This window comes from Ovis aries, chromosome 3, assembly GCF_016772045.2.
Source record: "Ovis aries strain OAR_USU_Benz2616 breed Rambouillet chromosome 3, ARS-UI_Ramb_v3.0, whole genome shotgun sequence".
Classification (NCBI taxonomy): domain Eukaryota; kingdom Metazoa; phylum Chordata; class Mammalia; order Artiodactyla; family Bovidae; genus Ovis; species Ovis aries.
Window position 1 is genome coordinate 209669290 of NC_056056.1, and position 24154 is coordinate 209693443.

General features: G+C 50.7%; 3 protein-coding genes, 1 long non-coding RNA gene and 1 other non-coding gene across 16 annotated transcripts in view; 4 read left to right on the top strand and 1 right to left on the bottom strand.

Annotated features, from left to right (window-relative positions):
* On the bottom strand, positions 1 to 12788 carry LOC105608590 (uncharacterized). Its single transcript, XR_001039508.5, has 2 exons — positions 12489 to 12788; positions 1 to 1471 (listed from the first exon to the last, which is right to left on the bottom strand). It is a non-coding gene; the product is annotated as an uncharacterized LOC105608590 (long non-coding RNA).
* CHD4 (chromodomain helicase DNA binding protein 4) overlaps positions 1 to 21645 on the top strand; it is a 39187-nt gene extending 17542 nt beyond the window's left edge. For 2 of the 3 annotated variants that reach the window (XM_027967955.3, XM_027967957.3), the window contains exons 26-41: positions 2957 to 3137; positions 3222 to 3308; positions 3401 to 3489; positions 3591 to 3724; positions 4061 to 4205; positions 4318 to 4483; positions 4736 to 4833; positions 4941 to 5070; positions 5325 to 5396; positions 5870 to 6007; positions 6247 to 6355; positions 6470 to 6602; positions 10179 to 10374; positions 11074 to 11237; positions 11421 to 12930; positions 13194 to 21645. In XM_027967955.3, coding sequence (XP_027823756.1) covers positions 2957 to 3137; positions 3222 to 3308; positions 3401 to 3489; positions 3591 to 3724; positions 4061 to 4205; positions 4318 to 4483; positions 4736 to 4833; positions 4941 to 5070; positions 5325 to 5396; positions 5870 to 6007; positions 6247 to 6355; positions 6470 to 6602; positions 10179 to 10374; positions 11074 to 11237; positions 11421 to 11438 — 1860 coding nt within the window. In that variant the 3' untranslated portion in view covers positions 11439 to 12930; positions 13194 to 21645. Of the gene's footprint in view, positions 1 to 2956; positions 3138 to 3221; positions 3309 to 3400; positions 3490 to 3590; positions 3725 to 4060; positions 4206 to 4317; positions 4484 to 4735; positions 4834 to 4940; positions 5071 to 5324; positions 5397 to 5869; positions 6008 to 6246; positions 6356 to 6469; positions 6603 to 10178; positions 10378 to 11073; positions 11238 to 11420; positions 12931 to 13193 lie in introns of all 3 variants that reach the window. The other variant, XM_027967958.3, reaches the window with a different exon arrangement.
* Positions 4520 to 4657, top strand: LOC114114260 (small Cajal body-specific RNA 11). Its single transcript, XR_003589090.1, has one exon. It is a non-coding gene; the product is annotated as a small Cajal body-specific RNA 11 (non-coding RNA).
* NOP2 (NOP2 nucleolar protein) lies at positions 12871 to 21645 on the top strand. Of its 7 annotated transcripts, none has more exons than XM_042248227.1 (16): positions 12871 to 12967; positions 13194 to 13303; positions 14703 to 14748; positions 14926 to 15014; positions 15163 to 15428; positions 16352 to 16407; positions 16531 to 16688; positions 16803 to 17002; positions 17149 to 17238; positions 18006 to 18093; positions 18170 to 18310; positions 18805 to 18944; positions 19072 to 19161; positions 19279 to 19401; positions 19506 to 19734; positions 20880 to 21645. In XM_042248227.1, exons 2-16 carry the CDS (start codon positions 13198 to 13200, stop codon positions 21548 to 21550), a joined length of 2493 nt encoding a protein of 830 aa, XP_042104161.1. In that variant the 5' UTR covers positions 12871 to 12967; positions 13194 to 13197; the 3' UTR covers positions 21551 to 21645. The 7 variants fall into 7 exon arrangements, with proteins under 7 accessions (XP_042104161.1, XP_060270225.1, XP_012030906.1 ...); XM_060414242.1 differs by having other exon boundaries at positions 15193 to 15428; XM_012175516.4 differs by having other exon boundaries at positions 12871 to 12930; positions 13160 to 13303.
* IFFO1 (intermediate filament family orphan 1) overlaps positions 12871 to 24154 on the top strand; it is a 21991-nt gene continuing 10707 nt past the window's right edge. For all 4 annotated transcript variants that reach the window (XM_027967964.3, XM_060414244.1, XM_027967966.3 and 1 more), the window contains exons 1-2: positions 12871 to 12930; positions 13194 to 22935. In XM_027967964.3, coding sequence (XP_027823765.3) covers positions 22031 to 22935 — 905 coding nt within the window. In that variant the 5' untranslated portion in view covers positions 12871 to 12930; positions 13194 to 22030. The remainder of the gene's footprint in view (positions 12931 to 13193; positions 22936 to 24154) is intronic.

The following is a 24154-nucleotide window of genomic DNA, read 5'->3' on the forward strand; positions in this document are numbered from 1 at the left end:
ACTGCTTTATCATACTCTCACTTTATTTTCTCTTATGTATTTTATTAGCTCTATAAATAGACTTTGGATTGCTAACCCAGCTCTCTCCAGAGAAAAGGTAGGATATGTGATATGTACTTAGCCTGTCTTCCTGTACTTCTGGAAACAATTGTTTTTCCTTTTTCCCTTCTGTTTCCCGGGTCTTTTAAAACAGAAAACAAAGAATACTCAGTTATGACTGTGTGGACTCTTAATATTTTTCCCCCCAATATTATAATAGGGTATAGAATTAAAGAAAAAAAATTCTTTCCCTTCTGGTCCTCTTTGAGCCACCCAGGTCAAGGTTCTTTGAATTGACATCAGTTTCTGATGATCTTTGCCATCTATTCTCATCCTTCCAACTCTGAATCATTCCTCTTGCTGTTTTTCTGATATGTAACTTAACCTCAGTGTTGTGTGCTTGTGGCTGAAAAGTCTGACTGGTCTGCAGCCTGGTAGTTTTTGGTCAAAACTGCCCTCCTGTCAGGGTGGTCCACATTTGGGAGGGACTCAGGGCAGAAGGTGCTGAGTGGCTGCAAGGGAGGGCTGGTACTCTCCCTCCCACTGTTAATCGTTCCTGACAATGGCCCTCTAGGTGGCTGCATAAAGTTTTATTTTTTTAATATTACAGCCCTTCATATGTGTAGCTCCTACATGTGCAGATTCAATTGTGGACTGTGTGGTACTGTAGTATTTACTGTTGAGAAATATCTTTGTGTAAGTGGACTTATATAGTTCAAACCTGTGTTGTTCAGAGGTCAGCTGTAAGTCTCTTGATTCAAAATTCAGAAGCTATAGAAGTATCTCTTCCCCACCCCAGTCCTTTGGCTACCTAGCACCCTCGCTGGGGATAAGTGATATTTATCTTAGGAACTATTTTATATGTATATAAATCACATATATGTGTGTATGCATATATATAGACCTGTATATACATAGAAACACCTTTTTCCCTTTTCCTTTTAAGGAAAGTAGTTTTTTCTAAAGTTGAAGTATTGTTCCACAGGGAAGTCCCCAGGTCGTCTTCTAAGTGAGGTATGGCAGTAGACAAGGAGACATGGGGTTGGATGCTAGTCAACAGTAAGAAGGGAGTTTCCTGGCGATGCAGTGGTTAGGACTCCATGTTTTCAGTACTGAGGGCCCAGGTTCAGTCTTTGATCAGGGAACTGGGATCCTGTAAGCCACATGGCACAGCCAAGAAAAGAAGGGAGTGGTTATTTTTTTCTGCTCCTTGTGGTTAGACAGGGTCCTGAGACAGTTTTGAGCAGCGGGTTGTTGCAGAAGCCTCACTTGGTGGCTGAAGCATTTATTTGTTGGTGTAGGACTCTCTAGTGCTGTCTTTCTCCTCTGTCGTGTGAGCACATCCAGAGAGAGGGGTATGAGATCAGAGCAATCTGGAACGCTGAGGCCCCCACATTGGAGAGAGGTATCTGTTCTGGAGAGTCCCCCAGATCTGTAATGGACATTGTAGGAACAAGAAATAAACTTCTGTTGTATTAAGTCACACCACACAAACACACAAAAATGGGAAGAACAGTTGATTTACAATGCTATGTATATTTCTGCTGGGCAACAAAGTGATTCAGTTATACCTTTATATATATGTATATATACACTTTCTTTATATATATTCTTGTCCGTTATGTTATAGGATATTACATATAGTTCCTTGTGCTATACAGTAGGACCTTGTTGTTTATCTGCTATATATGAAAGCTTAACATCTGCTAATCCCAACCTCCCACTGCAGTCCCTTCCCCTTGGCAACTCCCCGTCTGTTCTCTAGGTCCCTGATTCTGTTTCATAGATAGGTTTGTTTGTGTCATACTTTCAGATTCCATGTATAAGTGATATGGTATTTGTGTCTATGATCATCTCTAGTTGTATCCATTGTTGCTGTGTAAGGAAAGTGGCTTCTTCTCCATGATATTCTGTACCTCACTTTTGTCTACCTGATCTTGGAAGATTTATTTCATCCAGATCAGTACAGAAAGAACTTCTGCCTCACCCCTCTTTTTTGCTGCGTAATATGTCACTGTTTGAAAGTACCATAATTTATTTACTTAAAAAATTGAGATATAAAACACTATTATATTAAAGGTGTATGATGTTTTGATATATTGTATCAAATCATAATGGTTTGTATATATTGCAAAATGTCATCCCAGTAAGTTTAGTTCTGTCACCATATGTATAGTATTAACTTTTTTTCTTGTGATGAGAGCTTTTAAGAACTGCTCTTTCACTATAATAGCAACTTTCAGATATGCAGTATGGTATTAACTAGAGTTTCCATGCTATGTATAAAATCATCGTGGCTTAAATTTATACCTTTTGACTCTCTTCATCCATTTCACCCCCCCATAATTTATTCAGGTTCCCTAATGATGGATATGTAGGTTGTTTCTTATAACAATGCCATTAACAGCTTAATTCTACTGTAAAGGATTTGGAACTGGTGGTCCTAAACTATCTGAAAAAAAAAAGTGAAGACTTTCAGAGGAACATAAACATTATGGGGATATAAGAGGATATGTAATTTTTTTTTTACATTTGGTAAACTTCTATGAAGTTTATTTAGAACACAAAGGGCTTATGGCCCTTCTACTTTATTGCTTGGAAGAATCTTTTGCAGTATTTCAGGAGCTTCTCCATTCTGCCTTGCTAAGGCTCTAATCTCTTTCCTACATTTTACTGTCTCCCAACTGTTTGTGTGTCAGTAAAAGGGGTTAAAAGGATGCATACTGTCTCTTCATCCTTTTGTCTTGTGATAACAGCTTGTCCTGTCAATTAAATTTCTTTCAAGTTCTTAGGTTCAAGCAGGTACACCATGTATTTCAGAGTCAAGTCATGAACAGCAGCTAACAGTGGGAACTGTGAGGACCAGGGGTAGCTGGGGGTGCAGCAGCCCTGAGTCCTGGCCCTCCCTCTGCCCCAGGAGGAAGAGGAGGTGGAACGGGAGATCATAAAACAGGAAGAAAGTGTGGATCCCGACTACTGGGAGAAATTGCTGCGACACCATTATGAGCAGCAGCAAGAAGATCTGGCCCGAAACCTGGGCAAAGGAAAAAGAATTCGTAAACAGGTCAACTACAATGATGGCTCGCAGGAGGACCGAGGTGTGTGTGGCCGGCCCCGCCCCCCACCCATGGGCCGTTCCACTAGAGCAGTGGGCCCCGCTCATCTGCCCTCTCTCCCTCCAGATTGGCAGGACGACCAGTCCGACAACCAGTCCGATTATTCGGTGGCCTCAGAGGAAGGTGATGAAGACTTTGATGAACGTTCAGAAGGTGAGGCCCTTGCCTTTCTGTTGGATTCTTTTACCTGTTGCTGTGTCTAACATCCCGATTGGCATCGCTCACACGTCCTTTTCTTTTTGTAGCTCCCCGTAGGCCCAGTCGTAAGGGCCTGCGGAATGATAAAGATAAGCCATTGCCTCCTCTGTTGGCCCGTGTTGGTGGGAATATTGAAGTGAGTACCGCTCGGTTCCTAGAGCAGGGTGGGTGCGAGCGGCTGTCGGGTCTTGGGGGAGTTGGGTTGCCTCCCTCTCACCTGGCTCCTTCTGCCCCCAGGTTCTTGGTTTTAATGCTCGTCAGCGAAAAGCCTTTCTTAATGCAATTATGCGCTATGGGATGCCCCCTCAGGATGCTTTCACCACCCAGTGGCTTGTGAGGGATCTGCGAGGCAAATCGGAGAAGGAATTCAAGTAAGTTGAGTGCTTGGGTGAGCACTGTAAAGCAAGGCCTCTGAGTCTGGGTTTTTCTGCACACTGGAGCCTGCTGTGCCAGGAGGCAGTCTGTGTCTCCTGCTGAAGCTGGAAGTGCAGCTGCTAGGAATAGGTCTCTCTGTTCCCTGCTTCCCCAGAAGAGGACCTGGAGCACGGGACAGGGTCTGGAGACCAGCTCTTAGCACCGCGGCGGGCTTTACCTCACATGGAGCCACAGTCACCTCCAGCATGAGGCCTGACTGCCCTGCGGGTGGGAAGGAGTCTGGTCTGGGAGCTGGCTGCTCTTTAACCTGTTTCTCTGTTTCTTTACCACAGGGCTTATGTCTCACTTTTTATGCGGCATTTATGTGAGCCAGGAGCAGATGGGGCTGAGACCTTTGCTGATGGCGTCCCCCGAGAAGGCCTGTCTCGCCAGCATGTCCTTACTCGGATTGGGGTTATGTCCTTGATTCGCAAGAAGGTGAGCCCTGAGCCTCCCTCTGTGATCCAGGGCTTATAGTGGGAGCTGGAGAGCCAGCAGGGAAGGAGCCTAGTTGGACTTGGGTCTCCAGCCTCTTGTCCCATTGCTGCAGGTTCAGGAGTTTGAACACGTTAACGGGCGCTGGAGCATGCCTGAACTTGCAGAAGTAGAGGAAAATAAGAAGATGTCCCAGCCAGGGTCACCTTCCCCAAAGACTCCTACCCCCTCCACCCCTGGGGACACACAGCCTAATACTCCAGCTCCTGCCCCGCCTGCCGGTGAGTGCTCCTGGGCAGTGGTCCTCTGTTCTCTTCTTGTCCTGGCCTGTGGTTTTTCTGCTCCCCTGTGCTCAGTTCTCAGGGGACTCTGGCAGGACGCACAGCAAGCTCCCTCTCAGTTTAGGAGGGCCGTCCTGAGAATAGGGCTGGCTCTTAAAGGCACGAGAGGACAGTTTAAGATGAGACAGACTGAGACATGACCTTCTCTGTGATCTGGGACCTTCTTAATTAATGTCTATTGTTGGCCTGCAGAGGATGGGATTAAAGTAGAGGAGAATAACCTCAAAGAAGAAGAGAGTGCAGAGGCAGAGAAGGAGGTGAAGTCTGCACCCCCTGAGGCCGCTGTCGAGGTGAGAGGGTGACAGACGCCACACTGGAGGCCGCGGGATTGGCCCATTCTCCCTCTGGGGGGCTGGCCCGTCTGCTTCATTCAACCTCTGTTTTCTCTCTTTTGAAGTGTGCACAGCCCCCTGCCCCTGCCTCAGAGGAGGAGAAAGTCCCAGTGGAGCCTCCTGAGGGAGAGGAGAAAGTGGAAAAGGCAGAGGTCAAGGAGAGAACAGAGGAAGCAATGGAGACAGATCCCAAAGGTATGTCCATCTGCGTGCCCTGCAGACTCTGCGAACCAAAGGACTTCGACTTGTAGCCTGGCTAGAGGCAGTCCAGAGGAACTGACACACGGAAGACGCTTTCATCCCTGAGTTTAACTGTGGGCTTTTTTCTCCCTCAGGACATCTTTTATGACTTTTAATCATTAAGATTTGGTTTACGACTATTTCAGATATAACAGAGGTGGGGAGCACTCTTCTTTAGATATGTTCTCAATGCTGTCTGTTCCCCCCAGGTAATGCTGATGTGGAGAAGGTGGAGGAGAAGGCAGCAGTCGATCTGACTCCCATTGTGGTGGAGGACAAAGGTGGGTGTTTGGAGAAGCCGACTGTACTGTAAAAGGACTCTATTTCTGAAAGGAAGAACTTTGTCTCCCAGACACTCCTCCACCCACAGGCTCCCTATCAATATTGATATAATCATCTTATCCCAAGCTAAAACACTCCCCCCCTCCCTTCCTGTGACGGTCAGCGGCTGGTGGCACCTTTTTGTGGGTTTAAGAAACAGTTATACGCGGGGACTTCCCTGATGGTCGAGTGGTTAAGACTGCTCTCCCAACGCACGGGGCCCAGGTTCGATCCCTGGTCAGAGAACTAGAGCTCACGTGCTGCAACTAAGACACAGCGCAGCCAAATAAATATTTATATAAATATAAAAACACGTGGAGAAAGGGTGGAGGTAGATGGGTGGTCTTGTAGCACACAGTGCTATATGTACAGGTAAGGGCCATGGTGCTGTCTTCTGTCTAGAGCTGACATTTCTTTTCTGCCTGTTCTGTAGAAGAGAAGAAAGAAGAAGAGGAGAAAAAAGAGGTGATGCTTCAGAATGGAGAGACCCCGAAGGACCTGAATGATGAGAAGCAGAAGAAAAATATTAAACAGCGTTTCATGTTCAACATCGCAGATGGTGGTTTTACTGGTATGAAAAAAGGGCCCACTGGAAAGATTCAAGGTGAAATTAGGGTTCTTGTCAGAAACCAAGGTACGGAGACTTTAGCTCTCCTAGAGGGAATGCCAGGCCTACGGCACACTCCTCTGGGGTCCCTGTTACAAAGCCAAAGGCACAGTAAGTTGGTATCTGGGGTCAGGAGTGAGTAGCTGAATCCTCAGTGGTGTCTGCCTTTGTGTTTCTACCCCCTTCCCCATACCTCTCTTCAGAGCTGCACTCTCTGTGGCAGAATGAGGAGCGGGCAGCCACCGTCACCAAGAAGACTTACGAGATCTGGCACCGACGCCATGACTACTGGCTACTGGCTGGCATCATAAAGTATCCTTTGCCTGAGTCCGATCCAAGGTTCTGGTGGGATTTCTGCCGGTCTCACAGTTGGACGTTCTTACTTTCCCTTGTTTCATTTTTCCTGAGCGATTAATTTTCCAACAGCCATGGCTATGCCCGTTGGCAGGACATCCAGAATGACCCACGCTATGCCATCCTCAACGAACCTTTCAAGGGGGAAATGAACCGTGGCAATTTCTTAGAGATCAAGAATAAGTTTCTAGCCCGAAGGTTCAAGGTGAGCAGGAATGGGAGGAATACAGGCTTGATGGGATGGCCTTTAGAGTGCAGAAGGGACTGCAGAGGAAGTCTGGTCATTCAGCCATACTGTATATTATGTTGTCCTGGGTACTTAACTGTGTATCCTGTGAATGGCTTTGCTCCCAAGTATCAAGACAGACAGACTTGAAAAGTAAGCAGTTACTTAATGGCTGAAGATGACTGCCTGACAAATGACAGAGACCAGCACCGTGGGTGTGCTAGGGATCTCTGCAGGTTGGAGTATTCAGGAAAGACATAAGTGTGATTGAACTGACTGTAAGGAGGTGGGGCTGTCAGTGGACTGATCATACTTTTTCCTGAGTCTGTGGAGATGAAGGGTGGGGTGGGGAGATGCAGAGATGTAGATCTCCATTTTTAGAAATGCTGGGGCTAATATGCCCAGGACTGAAGGGACATCTTTGTCAGGAATGCAGCAAATCGTATTGAGGGCACCTTGTGCAGAGACAAGGCACATGAATCTCAAGCTAAGTATTATAATTGGGGAATGAGGAGTGCATACCAGTGAGCCTTCCAATGTCGTGTGCCAAGTAGCAGGTGGCACAGGGACAGGCCTGGTGCCTGTTCTCAAGCTTCCAGTTTAAAGTAGTGGCAAATGTGTGGTCAAGTGCGTCAGTCTAAGTGTTGCGACGGAGACTGCTAAACCCATAAAGTTCTCCAGAGGGAATGTGGGGAGCGCTCACAGATGCTTCAGGGAGAAGATGGCACTGGAATGGAAGTTTTTTTCCTACAATTTTTTAGATTTTTTTTCTTTTTTTAATGACCATTTTTAAAGTCTTACTGAATTTGTTAGAATATTGCTTGTTTTATGTTTTGGTCGTTTGGCTAGGAGGCATGTGGGATCTTAGTTCCATAACCAGGGATATAACCTGCACCCCTTGCCTTGGAAAGCAGAGTTGTAACCACTGGACTACCAGAGAAATCCCCTTGGAATGAAGTAACAGATTGTTGGATAGATAAGAAACAGGAGGCCTTATGATTGAAAGGGTTAGGATGGGTATACAGGCTGTAGAGCTTTAGGTAGGGTGTTTGGAAACAGCAAATAGTCCAGGGGGGGTGTAGAAGACACTCATCTTGATGGTGGTAGGAGGTAGGTTGGAGAGGTAAGCCTGGAGGCCTGACTTAACCTTTACAGTTCATGGGTAGCTATTGAGGGTTTGTGAAGGGTTTTGATACAACCAAGGGAAACTGAAATAGAACATTTCATGAGATTACAGAACTACTCTATACTCCTGAGGTAGTAAGGGCTCAGCTCTTATACTGGCTGTGGAAAAGGATGAGATAAAGGAAATTGAACACTAGACGAATTTTTAGGATTTATTGATTAACTGTGGGGTCAGCAGTTTTTTCTGTTAAGGGGCCAGAGTATTTCAGGTTCCTTTGTAAGACAAACTCTAGTGAAATGCAAGCAGCCATATGTGATAAACCAGTAAGTATGAATGTGTTCCAGTAAAACTTGTATTTATTGATGCTAAAATATGAATTTCATATAATTTATATGAAATGTTACAAACTATTACTTTGATTTTTTTTCAACCATTTAAAAGCCAAAAACCCATTCTCAGTTCTTGGGTCATCCACAAATGGGTAGTGGCCCAGATTCGGCCCACAGGCCATAGTTTGCTGACCCCTGACTTACTTGACTGGATTTGAGATCCAAAGGAGTGAGACTCTTAACTGAGGTTTTGAGTCTGAGTTGCTGAGAAAGTTAAATTATAATCGGCAGATCAGAGAAGTGAGGAGAGCAAGCAGTCTGTAGAAAAGAGTGAGTTCCATTCTAGACAAGTCTTTTGGTGTTTTTGAGAAGTAAATACCCCAGCACCATCAACAAGTGGGATCAAAGTGATCAGCCATGCACAAGTGGGAACAGAACAGTTGGTGCCTGAGGTACAGGTTTGAGAAGCACCACCCCATTTGCATAGAGGGGCTGGCTGATGCTAGGAGGTGAGAGAGCTCTTGGGAGAATGGTGATTCTGGAGAAAGCTTATAGTTTGGGGCAAGAGGGAGGGAGCTGGTGAAGGAGACAGGGTATGTAAGTTGAAGGTAGGTGTCTGGTCTGTCTGAGCATAAATTAGTAGACCTTGATGTAGACAGGTCTCGTGGAAGAAACAACAGTCCATTATTTTCATACTCTCGTTTTTCCTGATCTCTAATGGATTCATTCTTTTTAAGAACCAGAGGATCATTGAGTAAAACAAGCCTCGTAACTCAAGTATCAACATTCTTTCCCTTGGAATGTGTTTCAAAGGACCTTTTACACAGCTTCATCAGGCAACATGTCAAGTGTTTGTTGCAATATGAGTTTTGGTGGTGGGGTCTGGAGGCAGCCAGAGATATTCGACACTGGGTGTGTGGGTAGGTAAAGTGTGGATTAACATCACATCATTCAGCAGCAGGTAGAAGCGACAAAATACATTTCTATAACATAAATGGACCTTTTAAAAAGATACGTAGTGAGGAAAGGAGGAAACAATTTTATAGTGTACAGAAAAACATTCTGTAAATTAGAAAACACACATGAAACAGTATTATTTTCAAGAAAACCCACAAAAAAGTCAATATATTAAAAGGATTGCCTATTTGAGGAAGAAAAGGAATGGGAATGAGATATGGAGGCGAGAGAAGAAAAACAACAGGAATAATTTTTTAAAGAGTAAAACAACTTAAGTGAGTGTGTAAGTGTGAAGTCGCTCAGTCGTGTCCGACTCTTTGTGACCCCATGGACTGTAGCCTACCAGGCTCCTCCCTTCATGGGATTCTCCAGGCAAGAGTACTGGAGTGGGTTGCCATTTCTTTCTCCAGGGGATCTTCCCAACCCAGGGATCGAACCCGGCTCTCCCGCACTCCAGGCAGATGCTTTAACCTCTGAGCCACCAGGGAAGTGATAGGGTAGTTACATCCAAAGGATGACTGCCATGCAACCGTTTAAAGTCATGTTTTATTTATAAAGAGTTTTACTATGTAATTCTTATCTTCCCTGGTGGCTCAGATGGTAAAGCATCTGCCTGCAATGTGGGAGACCCAGGTTTCATCCCTGGGTGGGGAAGATCCTCTGGAGAAGGAAATGGCAACCCACTCTAGTACCCTTGCTTGGAAAATCCCATGGACAGAGGAGCCTGGTAGGCTACAGTCCATGGGGTCGCAAAGAATCGGACATAACTGAGTGACTTCACTTACTATGTAATTTTGAGTGAAAGTAATATAAATACGTATATAGAATCTAATTTTGTAAAAAACATGTAATGAAAAGCCTCTAACATTAACAGTATCTTTTGGAGGTGGAATTGTGATTTAAATTCTTTATACATTATATTCTAAATTGAATATCATTTTTGTATAAGGGTGAATCAGTAAGAGTGAAGAACTTTTAAAAAACACAGACCTCCAAAGAGGGGTAAAAAAAAGGCAGTAGTATAATGCTGGACTGCCAGAGGAGGGGGAGGGAACATCCACCTGTGAGGTTCTGAGAGGCCCATCAGAAGCAAGCAGAGTGAGCATCAGTCTGATTGCCGTCTCCTCTTTGTCTCTTGTCCAGCTCTTAGAACAAGCCCTGGTGATTGAAGAGCAGCTGCGTCGGGCAGCTTACCTCAACATGTCAGAGGACCCTTCTCACCCTTCCATGGCCCTAAACACCCGCTTTGCTGAGGTGGAGTGTCTGGCAGAGAGTCATCAGCACCTGTCCAAGGAGTCCATGGCAGGAAACAAGCCAGCTAATGCAGTCCTGCACAAAGGTAGCCAGTGGCTCCCCTGCCTCCTGCCGACCTGGCCTCCTTCCTGCTCTGCCCCTCCCCAGTACACGGTTACTCCTCCACGCCCTTTGTCTGGGAGCTTAGGGTATGCTGGGGATCTTCGCCTTCCTCATCAGGCAGCTGACATCTTAGAGGCAATCAAGGACAGTAGTTCTTTGCCTCGTAACTCGAACATATTCAAGTTCTTGGAGGTGGAAACAAAGCAGAATAACATAGTTTCATCTGTGGTAGTTTAGAGGTCATTTCAGGTGATTTAATATCCTGTCGAGTTCTAGACCCCTTTCAACATTCAGATTCTGATTAAAGTTAAGACACTGTGAGGAGGGGGGTGGAGGGTGAAAGGACAGAAAGAAGGCTGGTATAAAGGAAGAAGGGAGAGCTCCAAAAGAAGATGAGAAAAGGAAACGAATAACTATTCAAGAAGTGGAGGAAATAAGACAGTAGAGATTAAGAGACAGGTGACTTTAAAATCATAGAATCATGGGCAGCTGGAACTGGAACATGAGGAATAAGAATATGTGGTGGAGCCAGGTCAGGTGACTCAGTGACAAATGACAGTATTCCAGCACATCAGTTACTCGGTCACTGAGAAGTACTAGGGGGAAGGGATGGTCCCCATATGGGAGGACGGACCTGGGTCTTGACCACCACGGCTCACCGCCTCTTTTTCTCCCCATGCAGTTCTGAAACAGCTAGAAGAACTGCTGAGTGACATGAAAGCTGATGTGACTCGACTCCCAGCCACTATTGCCCGAATCCCCCCAGTTGCTGTGAGGCTACAGATGTCAGAGCGTAATATTCTCAGTCGCCTGGCAAACCGGGCGCCTGAACCACCTCCACAGCAGGTATAGGACCATTTTCCTCTGGCCAGCTGTTGAACAGAGCCATTCTGGAAGTTGGAAACTTTGCTGTTTGTCCCTAGCTTTACAGGCTGGGCAGCGGGGTGGGCTTACCAGTGAGTCCTCTTGGGATCTAGTGGGTTGCTGTGGTCTCGAAACTCTGACTCCCTTGGCCTTCTCTTCCTATAGGTAGCCCAGCAGCAGTGAAGACCCAGATGGAAGATACCACCTCCACCGCTGAGCAGTGACCTTCCTCACTTTCCCTTGCCCAGATTCTCCCCTGGGGCCCGAGAGACCCTCTCCTTCCTTCTGCCCTATCTTCTAAGTTGTAGAGGAACAGTCCCCGGAGCACTAGGGGAGGGGAGGGAGTGAGGGGCAGTGGTGCCCTTCCTGCTGGAGAGACTGCAGCAGTAGCGCCGGCGCCATCTGCAGGGAGCTGGCGGGCTGGCCTTCTGGGCCCTGGCTTCTCCCCACTGTAACACTGTCTGTTACACACGAACTGTTGTGGGTTCCCGCCAGGCTTGAAGAAAATGATCGGAGTTTCTTCCTCCTTACGTTTTATTTTGTTGGTTGATTTTGTGTTTTCTTTTCTCCTTTTTGGGGGGTATTCACAGTGGGCCGGGCCCCTGGGCGAGACACAGCTACCTCTGTTGGCATCTTTTTAATACCAGGAACCCAGCGGCTCCAGCCCCTGAGTGGCTAGAATGAAATAAAGTGGAAAAAAAAAAAAAAAAAGGAAAAGAACCAAAAGCATAAAAAAAAAAAATTTCTTGATGAAAACTGAAAATAAAAGTTTCCTTGTATTTTAGTGCTCTGGTTCAGTGTGGGTGTAGGTGCAGGTGGGTGAGTGAGTGACGGGAGCCCTGGGACACCTGTAATTGGAGAATAGGGGTTTCCTTGTAGCATCAGAGTCCACGGAAGAATCGACTCTCCCATCTGTACACGTGTTCCGGGCAGGACGCCTTCCCCACGCCCCGCCACCCGCGGTTCACAACCTGATCCGTGGCTTCCCGGCTCTGCGAGCGTGCGGAAGCAGGCTTCTCCAAGCTGTAGAAATATCATGCATAAAATGAAAAGATCTTCCTCGCAGTGTTGTGAAGGTGGAACCAGGGCTGGAACAGTATTTTTAACAGCTGAGCGCCACCTTGGTGTTTACTTGCAGGAAGGCTGAAGTCAGTTTTTCTGTTAGCTTGCGTGGGTGAAATGTGGACACGAGATGCCTTCCTCCCGACCTCCAAGACGGGAACCTGGTCTTACCTGAGAGGCAGCGCGGGTCCTGCGGTCAAGGAAGAGGGTTTCCGCGTCACAGGCGTGGGGGCCGCCGATCTCGGGGCAACGTCAGGCGGAGGGCGCAGCTCTAGCGCCGGTGTTCGAGGGGGAAGGGGCGGCTTCCGGGTACAGTATTTCCAAATGAACTCTACGAGGCCAAAGGCCCACGCCTGGAGTGGAGGGCGGGGAAGTCGAAGACGCCTCGTGGGCACCGCCTTCGCCAGCGGGGAGAGCGGAGCGGTCCGCTCTGGAATCCTGCCCGGCTTCGCGCCGGCCCGGCGAGCAAGTGTTCCGGCTTCCTAATCGGACCGGAAGGCCGGAAGAGGCGGGACTTCGGGGCGCGCAGTGCGCCTGCGCGAGACGTTTCCGTGGGGTGGTGTCTGATCTCCTGGCCGAGCTGCACGTGGAACTCCGTGCCTTCCTCTTTCAGGTGAGCCGAGGCTTCGGGCGGGTCTGAACTAAGTCAGGTGAGGGAGAGTGAGACGCTGACTTGGATTGGGACGTGTGGAGGGGCACCTGGCGCGTGGGACCCAGGGCCTGGGGCTCAGCGTGGAGTGGAGGTTTGGCTAGGCCTCGAGAGGCTAGGGGGCTGCTGAGTCGAGGTTCTGATGGAGTCATTGCCCTTTCCTGACCGTCTGCGATCTGCCTTTCCCTTTCAGCACGTTTACCATCTCCCGTTTTTGTGTTCCCCAGGACCATGGGGCGCAAATTGGACCCTACGAAGAAGGAGAAGCGCGGGCCGGGCCGAAAGGCCCGGAAACAGAAAGGTGCAGAGACCGAACTCGCCAAATTCTTGCCTGCAGGTAAGAGTCAGGCGTGCTTCCCCTCCTGATACTCCCGCTTTTGCGTTATTCTTCCTTTATATCTTAACTCTTTAGTTTTTTTGGTCTATGTGTTCATTTTCCGTTCAAACAGAACGTTGTAATGATTTACTAGAAGACTAGTATGAATGAAATACTCTGATTAGCATTTAGAACCTAGAGGAGATGCAGCAGGGACACAAGAAGCTATGCAAGGACAGGTGTGATTCAACGTTGAGGGAGTTCCCAGGAAGGGGCAAGCCATAGAGTTAAGAGAGCTTAAAAAGATTCTGTAAAGAAGTTGGGTTTTGGGAAAAATGGATGACACTGTAGCAAGGGGAGGTTGGGAAGGGGGCAGTCCACTCACTGTGAACTGCGTTCTGGAGGAGATGGAGACGATAACCACAAATCTGGTTCCTGCATAATACTTGGTTGTCTACTGCATGGAAGACAGGGTGGGAGGGGAGAAGGGGCAGGTAGTTCATGTGCATCTTTGTATAAAAGATGTGATTAATTGAGGTGTTGGCAAGTGCTCAACACTGTGTTGAACCCTTTGGGCTCATATCACCGCAGTGTCCTATGAGAGAGGTGCTGCTTAGAAAGTGGATGCCGAGAGTTTAACTTGCAGACAATTATTAGTTGTCTGTAATTGATAATTATCAAAGAGCTGAGATTTAAATGTTAAGTTATTTAGAGAACATATGAACGGCAGCAGTTGTGGAATCTGTGGTTGGTAACTGATTGTATTGTTTAGTCGCCTCAGTGTGTCTGACTCTCTTGCGACCTCATGGACTGTAGCCCGCCAGGCTCCGTTGTCCATGGGATTTCCCATGGAATACTGGAGTGGGTTGCCATATCCTTCGCTAGGGGACGGAGCCAGGGATTGAACTTTGGTCTGTTGCATTGGCAGGTGGATTCTTTGCCACTGAGCCACCAGGGAAGCCCTGGTAACTGATTAGTTGAGAGTAAAAGAGCAGAAGAAAGAGTCTGTGTTACCAGAATGGTGCTGATGCCATTGAAACCAGTCTGGAGGGAGGCCCAGTTTGGATTTGGTTGGTGAACAACCAGACGGAGCTCGTCTCCTTGGCATCTGTTGGCCGGCTCCTGGGAGAGCACGTGGTGTGTGTGCCCTGTCATCCTCTGTTACCCCATGGACTGTAGCCCGCAAGGCTCCTCTGTCCATGGGATCCTTCAGGCAAGAATACTGGAGTGGGTTGCAATTGCCTTCCCCATCCCAACTCAGGGATCGAGCCTGAGTCTCCTGCATTGCCGCCGGATTCTTTATGGTCTGAGCCACCAGGAAAGCCCCCAGAGCACAGTGGAGTGGCTTACTGTTTACTCCCTTTAATTAGTATCCTAGTTGTTTCTCCTGTAATCTCCTATTCTGATTGTTTTTAAACAGGTGGTGATGAAAATTCTAAAAGGCTGTCAAGTCGTGCTCGAAAGAGGTGAGTGTGTCCAGACCTAGATTACACGGATTAAATCGGTCCTGCTCGTCTTTCAGCGTGTGATCCCATGTGATCAAGCTGATGGGAAGGGCTGTTGGGGACTGTCACATTTCCCCACTCTGGGAGGTGGCAGAGCCTGGAGGTGTGTTCCGTTTTCCACTTCTTATGTGTTTTTAGGGCAGCCAAGAGAAGGTTGGGCTCTGCTGAAGCCCCTGAGACGAATAAGTCCCCTGGGGCCAAACCGTTGCCTGGGAAGCTACCAAAAGGTCAGTGAAAATAAGAGCTGGGTTCTTCCTCTGGGTCCTGGGGAAGGAGGGACTTGCTGAGCATTTCTGACCTGAAAGGAACAGCCACAGGATATTCTCAGGTGTAGGGAAGGCAGGTTCTATCAGTGTTTGTCTGCCACCGGTCTAGGATTCTGCAAACCCTTTGGGGTCTCTGCAGGAGCTGTCCAGACACCTGGTAAGAAGGAAGCCTCGTCCTTATTTAACATGGCTCGAGGCAAGAAGCGCCCGGCACCAACTCATAGCAGTGCAGAGGAGGAGGAGGAAGACTCTGAAGGGGACGGTGTGGTGAACCAGGAGGACCTCTGGGGCTCCGAGGACAGTGATGCCGATATGATAGATGATTATGGAGCTGGCTCCAACTCAGAGGACGAAGATGAGGATGACGATGAAGAGGTGGGCTCCATCCCTCTGGATCTCCCAGAAGCGATCCTTGCCTTTTATTAGAGTCTTTTCCAGATTGCTTTGACTGTCTCTCAGTGATGAGGGTAAGCCTGAGGAGAGAAAAGGGACTTTGGTGTGCCATCACTGTTTCAGAGCACCGATTACCTCCTCTCGGCACATGTGCAAGTTTAGAAGAGCCATAGGGATAGAGTACTTTGAAACATGAGATTTTCCTTTTGATACAGCAATTCCACCTTAGGAATGTGATCCAGAATGTAGACAAAGGTTTACTTGTTAAAGTATAAGGAGTTATTACGTATTATACAGTTCATATATTTGTGTCATTAGAAAAGTTCAAGCAAAATTCAGTGCAAGTGTCCACTTGCACCCCTCACCCACATCCCCCTCCTCTGTACAGAGCTACCATTTTGAAGTTACCAGGCACCGTCCATGTGGACCATAATGCCAAAAGTCTGGAAGCTTCCAAAATGTCCGGTTTACTTAAGTGAATTAAAGTTCATTCATATGTGAAATCAACATTTGGCCAATATGTCTGTGAAAATGCTTGTGTTCTTACTGTGAATGAGAAAGGCAAGAGGCAAACTTGAAAATGCATCGTGATTTTAACTGTGAAAAATGACGTAGAGTAAGTGTGTAGGGAAATACGGCGAAACGGGCACCCTCAGGGCAGTTTTCGTCCCCACCCTGTGTATGGTATGGTGTGGGAAGACCAATATAATGAATGCTTTGAATTCCTCGTTTTATTTCAACAATGGTAAATATCGTGCCAAGCATACAGTCACTTTTGTAGAATCTGTATTTCTTTCTGGGAGCAAGACTTACGTTTGTATTTAGGAAAGAAACAGGCGGGAGGTGTTCTGTGGGCTGGTGGGTGGGTCGGCTTTGCACCTCCAGCCACTTGTCTTTCTTTTCAGTTGTTGCCCATTGAAAGGGCTGCTCGAAAGCAGAAGGCCCAGGAAGCGGTTGCTGGGTGAGTTGTCGAAACTCTTTTTCGGGTAGAGCGTAGGCGGCAGCTGGGGAGGAGGAAAGCTCAAGGAAGGAGGAGTTGTCGGCTTTGATCTGTGAGCCACCCTGCTCCTGGACCTGTGTGCAGGGACCAGTGGAGCGAGGAGGAGACTGACGAAGAGGAGGAAGAGGAGCAGGTGTCTGCAGAGTCAGGCCCCAGAGAGGACGAGGAGTCGGAAGGGGGCCTGCAGATCAATGTGGATGAGGAGGAGCCTTTGCTGCCCCCTGCTGGGGAGGTGGAGCAGGATATCCTTCCAGAGCAGGGTGTGGGGGGATGTGTTTGTGAGAAGGGGTTTCCAGGCCTGCCATCCCCCCTCCCCATTACACACACACCCGGAAACAGTTCCTTAATGGGCCTACATACCCAGGCTCCAGACTTGCAGTGTGTTCACAAACGCATCCAGGATATAGTGGGTGTGCTGCGTGACTTCGGGACTCAGAGGGAGGAGGGTCGGTCTCGCTCAGAATACCTGCAGCGGCTTCGCAAGGACCTGGCCACTTACTACTCGTACGGCGACTTCCTGCTGGGCAAGCTCATGGACCTCTTTCCTCTGTCCGAGGTACCCACTCATTCGTCCCTGATGCTGTTCCTGCGTTTCCTTCCTGTTCCCCCATGTAAGGAGATAGCTGGCCTCCTGGCCCTCTGCTCTCCTGGTGGAGCCCCTCGGCCAGCCTGACTCCCTCCTCCCACTGTCCTCTGTCCCAGCTGGTGGAGTTCCTGGAAGCCAACGAGGTGCCTCGGCCCATCACCCTCAGGACCAACACCTTGAAGACCCGGCGCCGGGACCTTGCTCAGGTGAGAGGTGGGAGGCCGTAACTTCTGTGCGCCCAGAGACTCCTGCATGCCACCCTTAGCATTTACGGCCACAATCCAGGGGGCGAACTTTGACAGGCCTGGTGCCAAGCTGGGTCAACCTGCCGGCTCAGGGCCGAGGACCGCTGTGGAGTGGGAAGTTCGTCCCCTCAGCCTCCGCTCCCTGTGACTGGGCAGTGATGGAAGCACTGCCTCACAGAGAGATGGGTGGAGTTGTCTGTCTCATCAGTCATGGGGAAGCTGGTGAGACCGTGATTCCTGCCTGCAGGAAAAGACAGGACACACAGGCCCATGCAGTATTTGAAGCTCATCATTTCCAAGGGTTCCAGGTTAAAAACCTGGGATCTAGAGGCAGTGGTGTGGCTCTGTGTGTGGCGTGTCTTCTGGCGCTAGGTAACCCGACAGCTGTCTTTAAAGTGCTGACACCAGTAGTGTTCAACTGATGGCAAGGGTGCTGAGGCGCTTGGAAAATTGGGTTCTGCTTCCACGAGATGAAAGAGCAGGAGCTGGCAGTCCACTCCATGGGAATGGACTTCAGACCTCGAGTTAGAACCTGAGGCCCAGGAAGAGGAAACACGGGGAGGGAGGGGAGAAACCGCTCATTTCTCCCATCTGTGCTGACTGCATCCTGACTGAGCTCTAGGGCTGTGGTGCCACAGGCCTCTGACATGGCCATATCTTCACATCTCCAGCCTCTCTCAGAGCCTTGACTTCAAGGTTCTAAAACCTTCATCCGTCGTAACCTTTAGGCACTCATCAATCGTGGAGTTAATCTGGACCCCCTGGGCAAGTGGTCCAAGACAGGACTCGTGGTATATGACTCTTCGGTGCCCATTGGTGAGTGCGCCCCGCCCCAGAGCCCTTCCACCCCTGCCCTCGTTCCAGCGCGTCACCTGCAGGCTCTCCTCCACAGGGGCCACGCCTGAGTACCTGGCCGGGCACTATATGCTGCAGGGGGCCTCCAGCATGTTGCCTGTCATGGCCTTGGCACCCCAGGAACACGAGCGGATCCTGGACATGTGCTGTGCCCCTGGAGGAAAGACCAGCTACATAGGTAAGAGGAGGGGCCGGCAGGGCGAGGACCCATCCTTAGGAAGCAGGGGGTGGGGTCAGTGACTTGAGGGCACTCAAGAAACAGCTCCAGGCGGCCCAGCTCTAGCCCCACAGTGCCTTTTCCTGCCCACGTGACCTTGGGCAAGGTCTTGGTTCTCTGTGGTCCTCTGTAGAAGGGCGAGGTGATGGTGCACGGGTTGGCCTTTATGTCTTGCTTGTATTGTGAAAGTTACATGTGTGTGCACAAGTAACCGTTACATACAGTTAGTTGTAACCATTTAATTAAACTTGGAAGAATAACTGAGGCTGCTGAGTAACAATGGAAAAACCACCCTGGCAGGTTTGCTCATCACAGGGCCCAGCACAGACTGGGTCGACAGCGGGGAACATGGCTTCCTGGGGAAGGGCTGAGGCTTCGCCGGCAGCGGGAGGGGAAGCCCAGCAGGTGTGGAGGTTGAAAAGCTGCAGCTGAGCCCCGTGCCCTTCTCCCTTCAGCCCAGCTCATGAAGAACACAGGGGTGATCCTCGCCAACGATGCCAATGCCGAGCGGCTCAAGAGTGTGGTGGGCAACCTGCACCGGCTGGGGGTCACCAATGCCATCATCAGCCACTACGATGGGCGCCAGTTCCCCAAGGTGGGGCTCCCACTGGGCGTCTCTCCTCCCCCACTTCCTGACCTCAGGATGTTGAGACTTGCCCCTGGGAAGCTCACAGTATAGTTCCATTGCCCCAAAATATCCTCTTCACCTCCCCTTTCCCCAGGTGGTGGGCGGCTTTGACCGAGTCCTGCTGGATGCTCCCTGCAGTGGCACCGGGGTCATCTCCAAGGACCCTGCCGTGAAGACGAACAAGGTGCAGGGGGTGGGGGACCAGCTGGGGGAGGGGCCCCCCCCGGGCAGCCAGCAGCACTCTCCTCCCAAAGCTCCCTGTTGGGATTCCAATATCTGGGTCTCTCCGTCTTGGGGGCAGGACGAGAAGGACATCCTACGCTGTGCCCACCTGCAGAAGGAGCTGCTCCTGAGTGCTATTGATTCTGTCAACGCCAGCTCCAAGACGGGGGGCTATCTCGTCTACTGCACCTGCTCCATCATGGTGAGGCCTGTTGGGGCGCGGGAGGGAGCTAGCCTGGGGCTGTCATGCCCTCAGCGCCCCTTCAACTCCAGCTCTGCTTTCCTTCCGTCTCCCCTACATGTTAGGTGGAGGAGAACGAGTGGGTGGTGGACTACGCCCTGAAAAAGAGAAACGTGCGCCTGGTGCCCACTGGCCTGGATTTCGGCCAGGAGGGCTTCACCCGCTTCCGGGAAAGGCGCTTCCACCCCACGCTGCGCTCCACCCGCCGCTTCTACCCTCACACCCACAACATGGATGGCTTCTTTATTGCCAAGTTCAAGAAATTCTCCAATTCTATCCCCCAGTCCCAAACGGGTAAGTGATCTGCTTTTTGCTCTCTTCATCTCCACCTTTGCTCTTTCCCCCTCCAGAGGCTGCAGGGAAGGGTGTGGCTGCAGGGAAAGGTGTGGCTGCAGGGAAAGGTGTGGCTGCAGGGAAGGGTGGTCCTTGCCCCCCTGGCTTACCCTTGAATGCTGGGGTGAGAGATCCTTTTCATTCCAGCTAGAACTGGTCCCATGCCTGAACCCCAGTTGGGTATGTTAAAGGGTTTGTGTGGATCGAGCCCTTTGCTCAGTTGTGCCAGGTGGCTGCAGTTGTCAGCAGTGAATGCTCTCCAGCAGGGGTGTGGTTTCTTGGCCGGGGGTGGCCTTCCTGGTAACAGATCTCAGCCTCAGCACTGGGCTGGCGCAGGACTCCTCAGAACATCAGTTCTTTGCAGTCTCACTAATTGCAGATGGTTTTCTTGGCTGTCTTGGGGAGTTTGGACTGGGCCATAAAGGCCAGGGTGGGGTTTTCTGAAACAAACCTGAGGGCTCTGCCTCCTGGGATGTCACCCTAGGCTTAGTTGCACGAGGGAGAGGTGGACTTCTTTGCACACAAACTTGGTGACTTTTCTCTATAAACAATGCCTCTTAACATGAGTCACATTTGAATGTTAACACATCTCTTCAAGAAGCAGCAAAGTACCCTATATATATATATTTTTTGCTGTAACTTAAAAGATACATATTGACTATGTCAGTCTTCATTCATGAAGACTAGCTTGTCTTTAGTTACTCTGTGTGCCTTATTTGTCTGCATCTCATCAAAAGCTGCATGGAAGAAAACATCTTTTCTGATTAAAGAAGAAGCCCAGTGCTTCAAGTTTGTTCAGGATTCACCTCCTGCTGGCCCCCAAGGGGCACAGCTTCCTCTGAAAACCTTTTGGCCCATGGATGGGTAATGGTATCTTCTCTTTATTACAGATTGCAAATACGACTTGAGTAGAGGCTAGGTGAAACTAAGTAATCTGAATCTAGGTGATCTGCTCCTAGGTACTGCCCCTGTTGTGTGGGACACTTGGCCAGGAGGTGGCACCCAGGAAGTCTCCTTACTTTAATATCTCTGCTTTTTCTGCTCCACTGATGATCGTGACCCAGTGATGAGGCCTTATTTCTCAAACTGTTTAATTTTAACCACAGGAAATTCTGCGACATCCACCCCCACAAACCCAGACTTGCCCAACGTGAATGGGCAGGTGACCCCCAAGTCTGAGAGTGGCAGCCCGTCTACCAAGAAGGCTGGTCAGGCAAAGCAACGGCTGCAGAAACAGCAGCATCCCAAGAAGTCTTCCTTCCAGAAGCAGAATGGCATCTCCAAAGGGACGGACACAGAATTGTCCACTGTGTCTGCTGTCACAAAGGCCCAGGCGTCCTCCAAGCTCCAGGACAGTAGTCAGCCGCCCGAAACAGCAGCAGTGGTCAGGGAACCGAAGGAGGCTGGGAAGCTAAAGCAACAGTCACCCAAACTGCAGTCCTCCAGGAAAGCTGCCTTCCGGAAGCAGCGTGCTCCTCCCAAGACCATGGACACAGACTTGCCTGCAGCACCATCCCTCTCCAAGACTCAGGCCACACCCAAGCCTGAGGACCGTGACCAGCCCTTTGGAAACACCACAGGGGCTGAGAAGGTTAAGCATCAGGTGGCAGAGCAGCCTTTCAAGAAAGCTGCCTTCCAGAAACGGGATGGCACCCCCAAGGGACTAAAGACTCCCACCGTGTCCTCCCGCAGTTCCAGCCGGCCCCCGCCAGCAAAGAGGAGAAAATCTCAGTCCAGAGGCAGCCTCCAGCCTGCGCTGACTTCAGTGGATGGTTGAATTAGACTGCCATTGTTGCAGGGCTGGAACTCTCCTCTGTGAGGATGGCTTCCCAACCATGGATGTGAAATTTAATACATGTTTTACAGTCCCTGGCCACTGTGTGTTTTTTGGGGGTGGGTACTGGCTTTGCTGCTTAAAAGAGCAGAGGAGGGAGGGTGAGATAGGGAACCTCAGAAGAGGGGACAATGCAGTGCACTGAGAAATCAGGTCAGTTCCGGGGAACCCAGGGAAGGAGATTCATGGAGTCAGAACTGGGTGTTTGGACTTAGGAGGGAGCAGGGCAATAGGGATGTAGATGGATTTCGTGCTACCAGAACTACGCAGTACTGGAGGACCTGGGTTTCAGTCACTCAGCCGCTGTCTGGATTCCGGGGTCCGCTGGGCTCAGGGCTCAGCCCCAGACCCGGAAAGGTCTGTCCAGGTGCCAGCCTTCGAACGAGCCTTTCATTGGCTTACCCCCTGCCCTCCCCCGCCCCCATGACCTCTGCCCCTCCCGTCGAGCCGTCTGATTGGCTGTTCCGCGTCCCCCTGGCGTCTCATTGGCTCTCCTCCCTCGCCCAACATCCCTGCTCCCGCACGGGTTTCTGTCTCCCAGCAGAAGGCGCAGCCATGAATCCGTTATTCGGCCCCAACCTCTTCCTCCTCCAGCAGGAGCAGCAGGGCCTGGCCGGGCCGCTGGGGGACCCCTTGGGAGGCGACCACTTGGCCGGCGGCGGGGACGTGCCCCCGGCGCCGCTCGCCCCGACCGGCCCGGCTCCCTACTCGCCGCCGGGGCCGGGCCCGGCGCCCCCCGCCGCCATGGCCCTCCGCAACGACCTGGGCTCCAACATCAACGTGCTCAAGACCCTCAACCTCCGCTTCCGCTGTTTCCTGGCCAAGGTGCACGAGCTGGAGCGCCGCAACCGACTGCTGGAGAAGCAGCTGCAGCAGGCGCTGGAGGAGGGTAAGCAGGGCCGGCGGGGCCTGCCTCGCCGCGACCAGGCCGTGCAGACCGGCTTCGTCAGCCCCGTCCGACCCCTGGGGCTGCCCCTGGGCTCCCGGACGGCCGCCGTCTGCACCCCATCGGCGCGGGTCCTGGGCTCGCCCGCGCGCTCACCGGCCGGCCCCCTCGCGCCGTCCGCGGCCTGCCAGCCAGCGCCCTCCACCTCCGCCTCCACCGCCTACTCCTCGTCGGCCCGCTTCATGCCCGGCACCATCTGGTCCTTCTCTCACGCTCGCCGGCTCGGGCCGGGACTGGAGCCCACTCTGGTGCAAGGGCCTGGCCTGTCGTGGGTGCACCCCGACGGGGTGGGAGTCCAGATCGACACCATCACGCCCGAGATCCGCGCGCTCTACAACGTGCTGGCCAAAGTGAAGCGTGAGCGGGATGAGTACAAGCGGAGGTAGGGACCTGGAAGGTGGGGACGGGGGCTCAGCTCAGGCCGCACTCAGCCGCGGCTACCTGTCCAGAAACACAGAGCCGCTGGGGCCCAAGAATAAGGGAGGAGTAAGTATGAGTCAAGTTCCTGCTGTTTAAGGAGGAGCTAGGAAGTCCGCATATGAGGCTGGAATCCACAGAGAATGCAGAAGTCAGGCTCATGACAGGAAGGAGGAGTCTAGGAGCAGAATCCTGCCGGGAACCCTTGTTTTTCATATAGGCTACAGCGTCTGCACTGCTGTGTTAACTGTGGGGTTTTATGATGTGTAAAAGGGACGTTGTTCTGAGAAGTCGCATCTGGGCTACCACTTATATCCCCCTGCCAGCCTCAGCCCTCAGAGCGATTTTGTGATACAAGCTCCGAATACTTATCAAAAGTTAGAGGCAAAAGATGTACCTTTAATTTGGGAGTCTAAGTGCCATGAGAAGCTGGGGGTGGGGGAGGGGGGGTGCGGGTTAGGCTGAACCTTGGAGGAGGTGATCCTGACACTGCCCAGCGTTTCCAAAACAGTGTCCATGGTAGCAGCCCATGCCTGCTCTAGTTCCACCGCTGCTGAGAGGCTCTGGGGCCCTCAGGGCATTTCTGGAAGTTGATCAAAAAAGGGGGTGTGGGGAAGAGGGAATTCCCTAGGGAAAGGTGAAAGGCCTGTAGTTGACCCAGGGTGAGTGAAAGCTGGGGGGGATCTGAAAGTGCAGAAGGAGGTGTGAAGAGGGTAGCAAGGACCTGAGTAGGAGGAAGCTGGAAACGCGGACACATGCATGATGGCTTGCCTCACTCAGCGCAGCTGGGGCAAGCCCGGTTTCCCTGAAAATGAAGCACTGGCTCTCAGCAGGAAACCCTGACAGGGCAGCCCAAGGGGCCCAAGGAAGGGACGCGATGCAGGAGTGCTGGCTGCATCCAGGGGATCCCCTGATAACCAGCCTGTGAGGACAGAAGCTTGAGTACAGCCAGCACTTTGTAGACTTAGTGCCCAAGGTGCCATGACTGAAGACCAAGGAGATGAGGGCTCAGGGGGAGGCTCTGCCTTCAGGTTTAACCTCTTAATGAGCTACTCTGACCCCTTGTGGACAACCCTGGGAATTACCCTTCCAGCCTGGTAAAGCGGAGATTTGTGTCTGGTGGGGACTGGCTGAATGTTCCAGGGAATGACTGCTGGGCCTGGCGGCGACCTTCAGGGATCTGT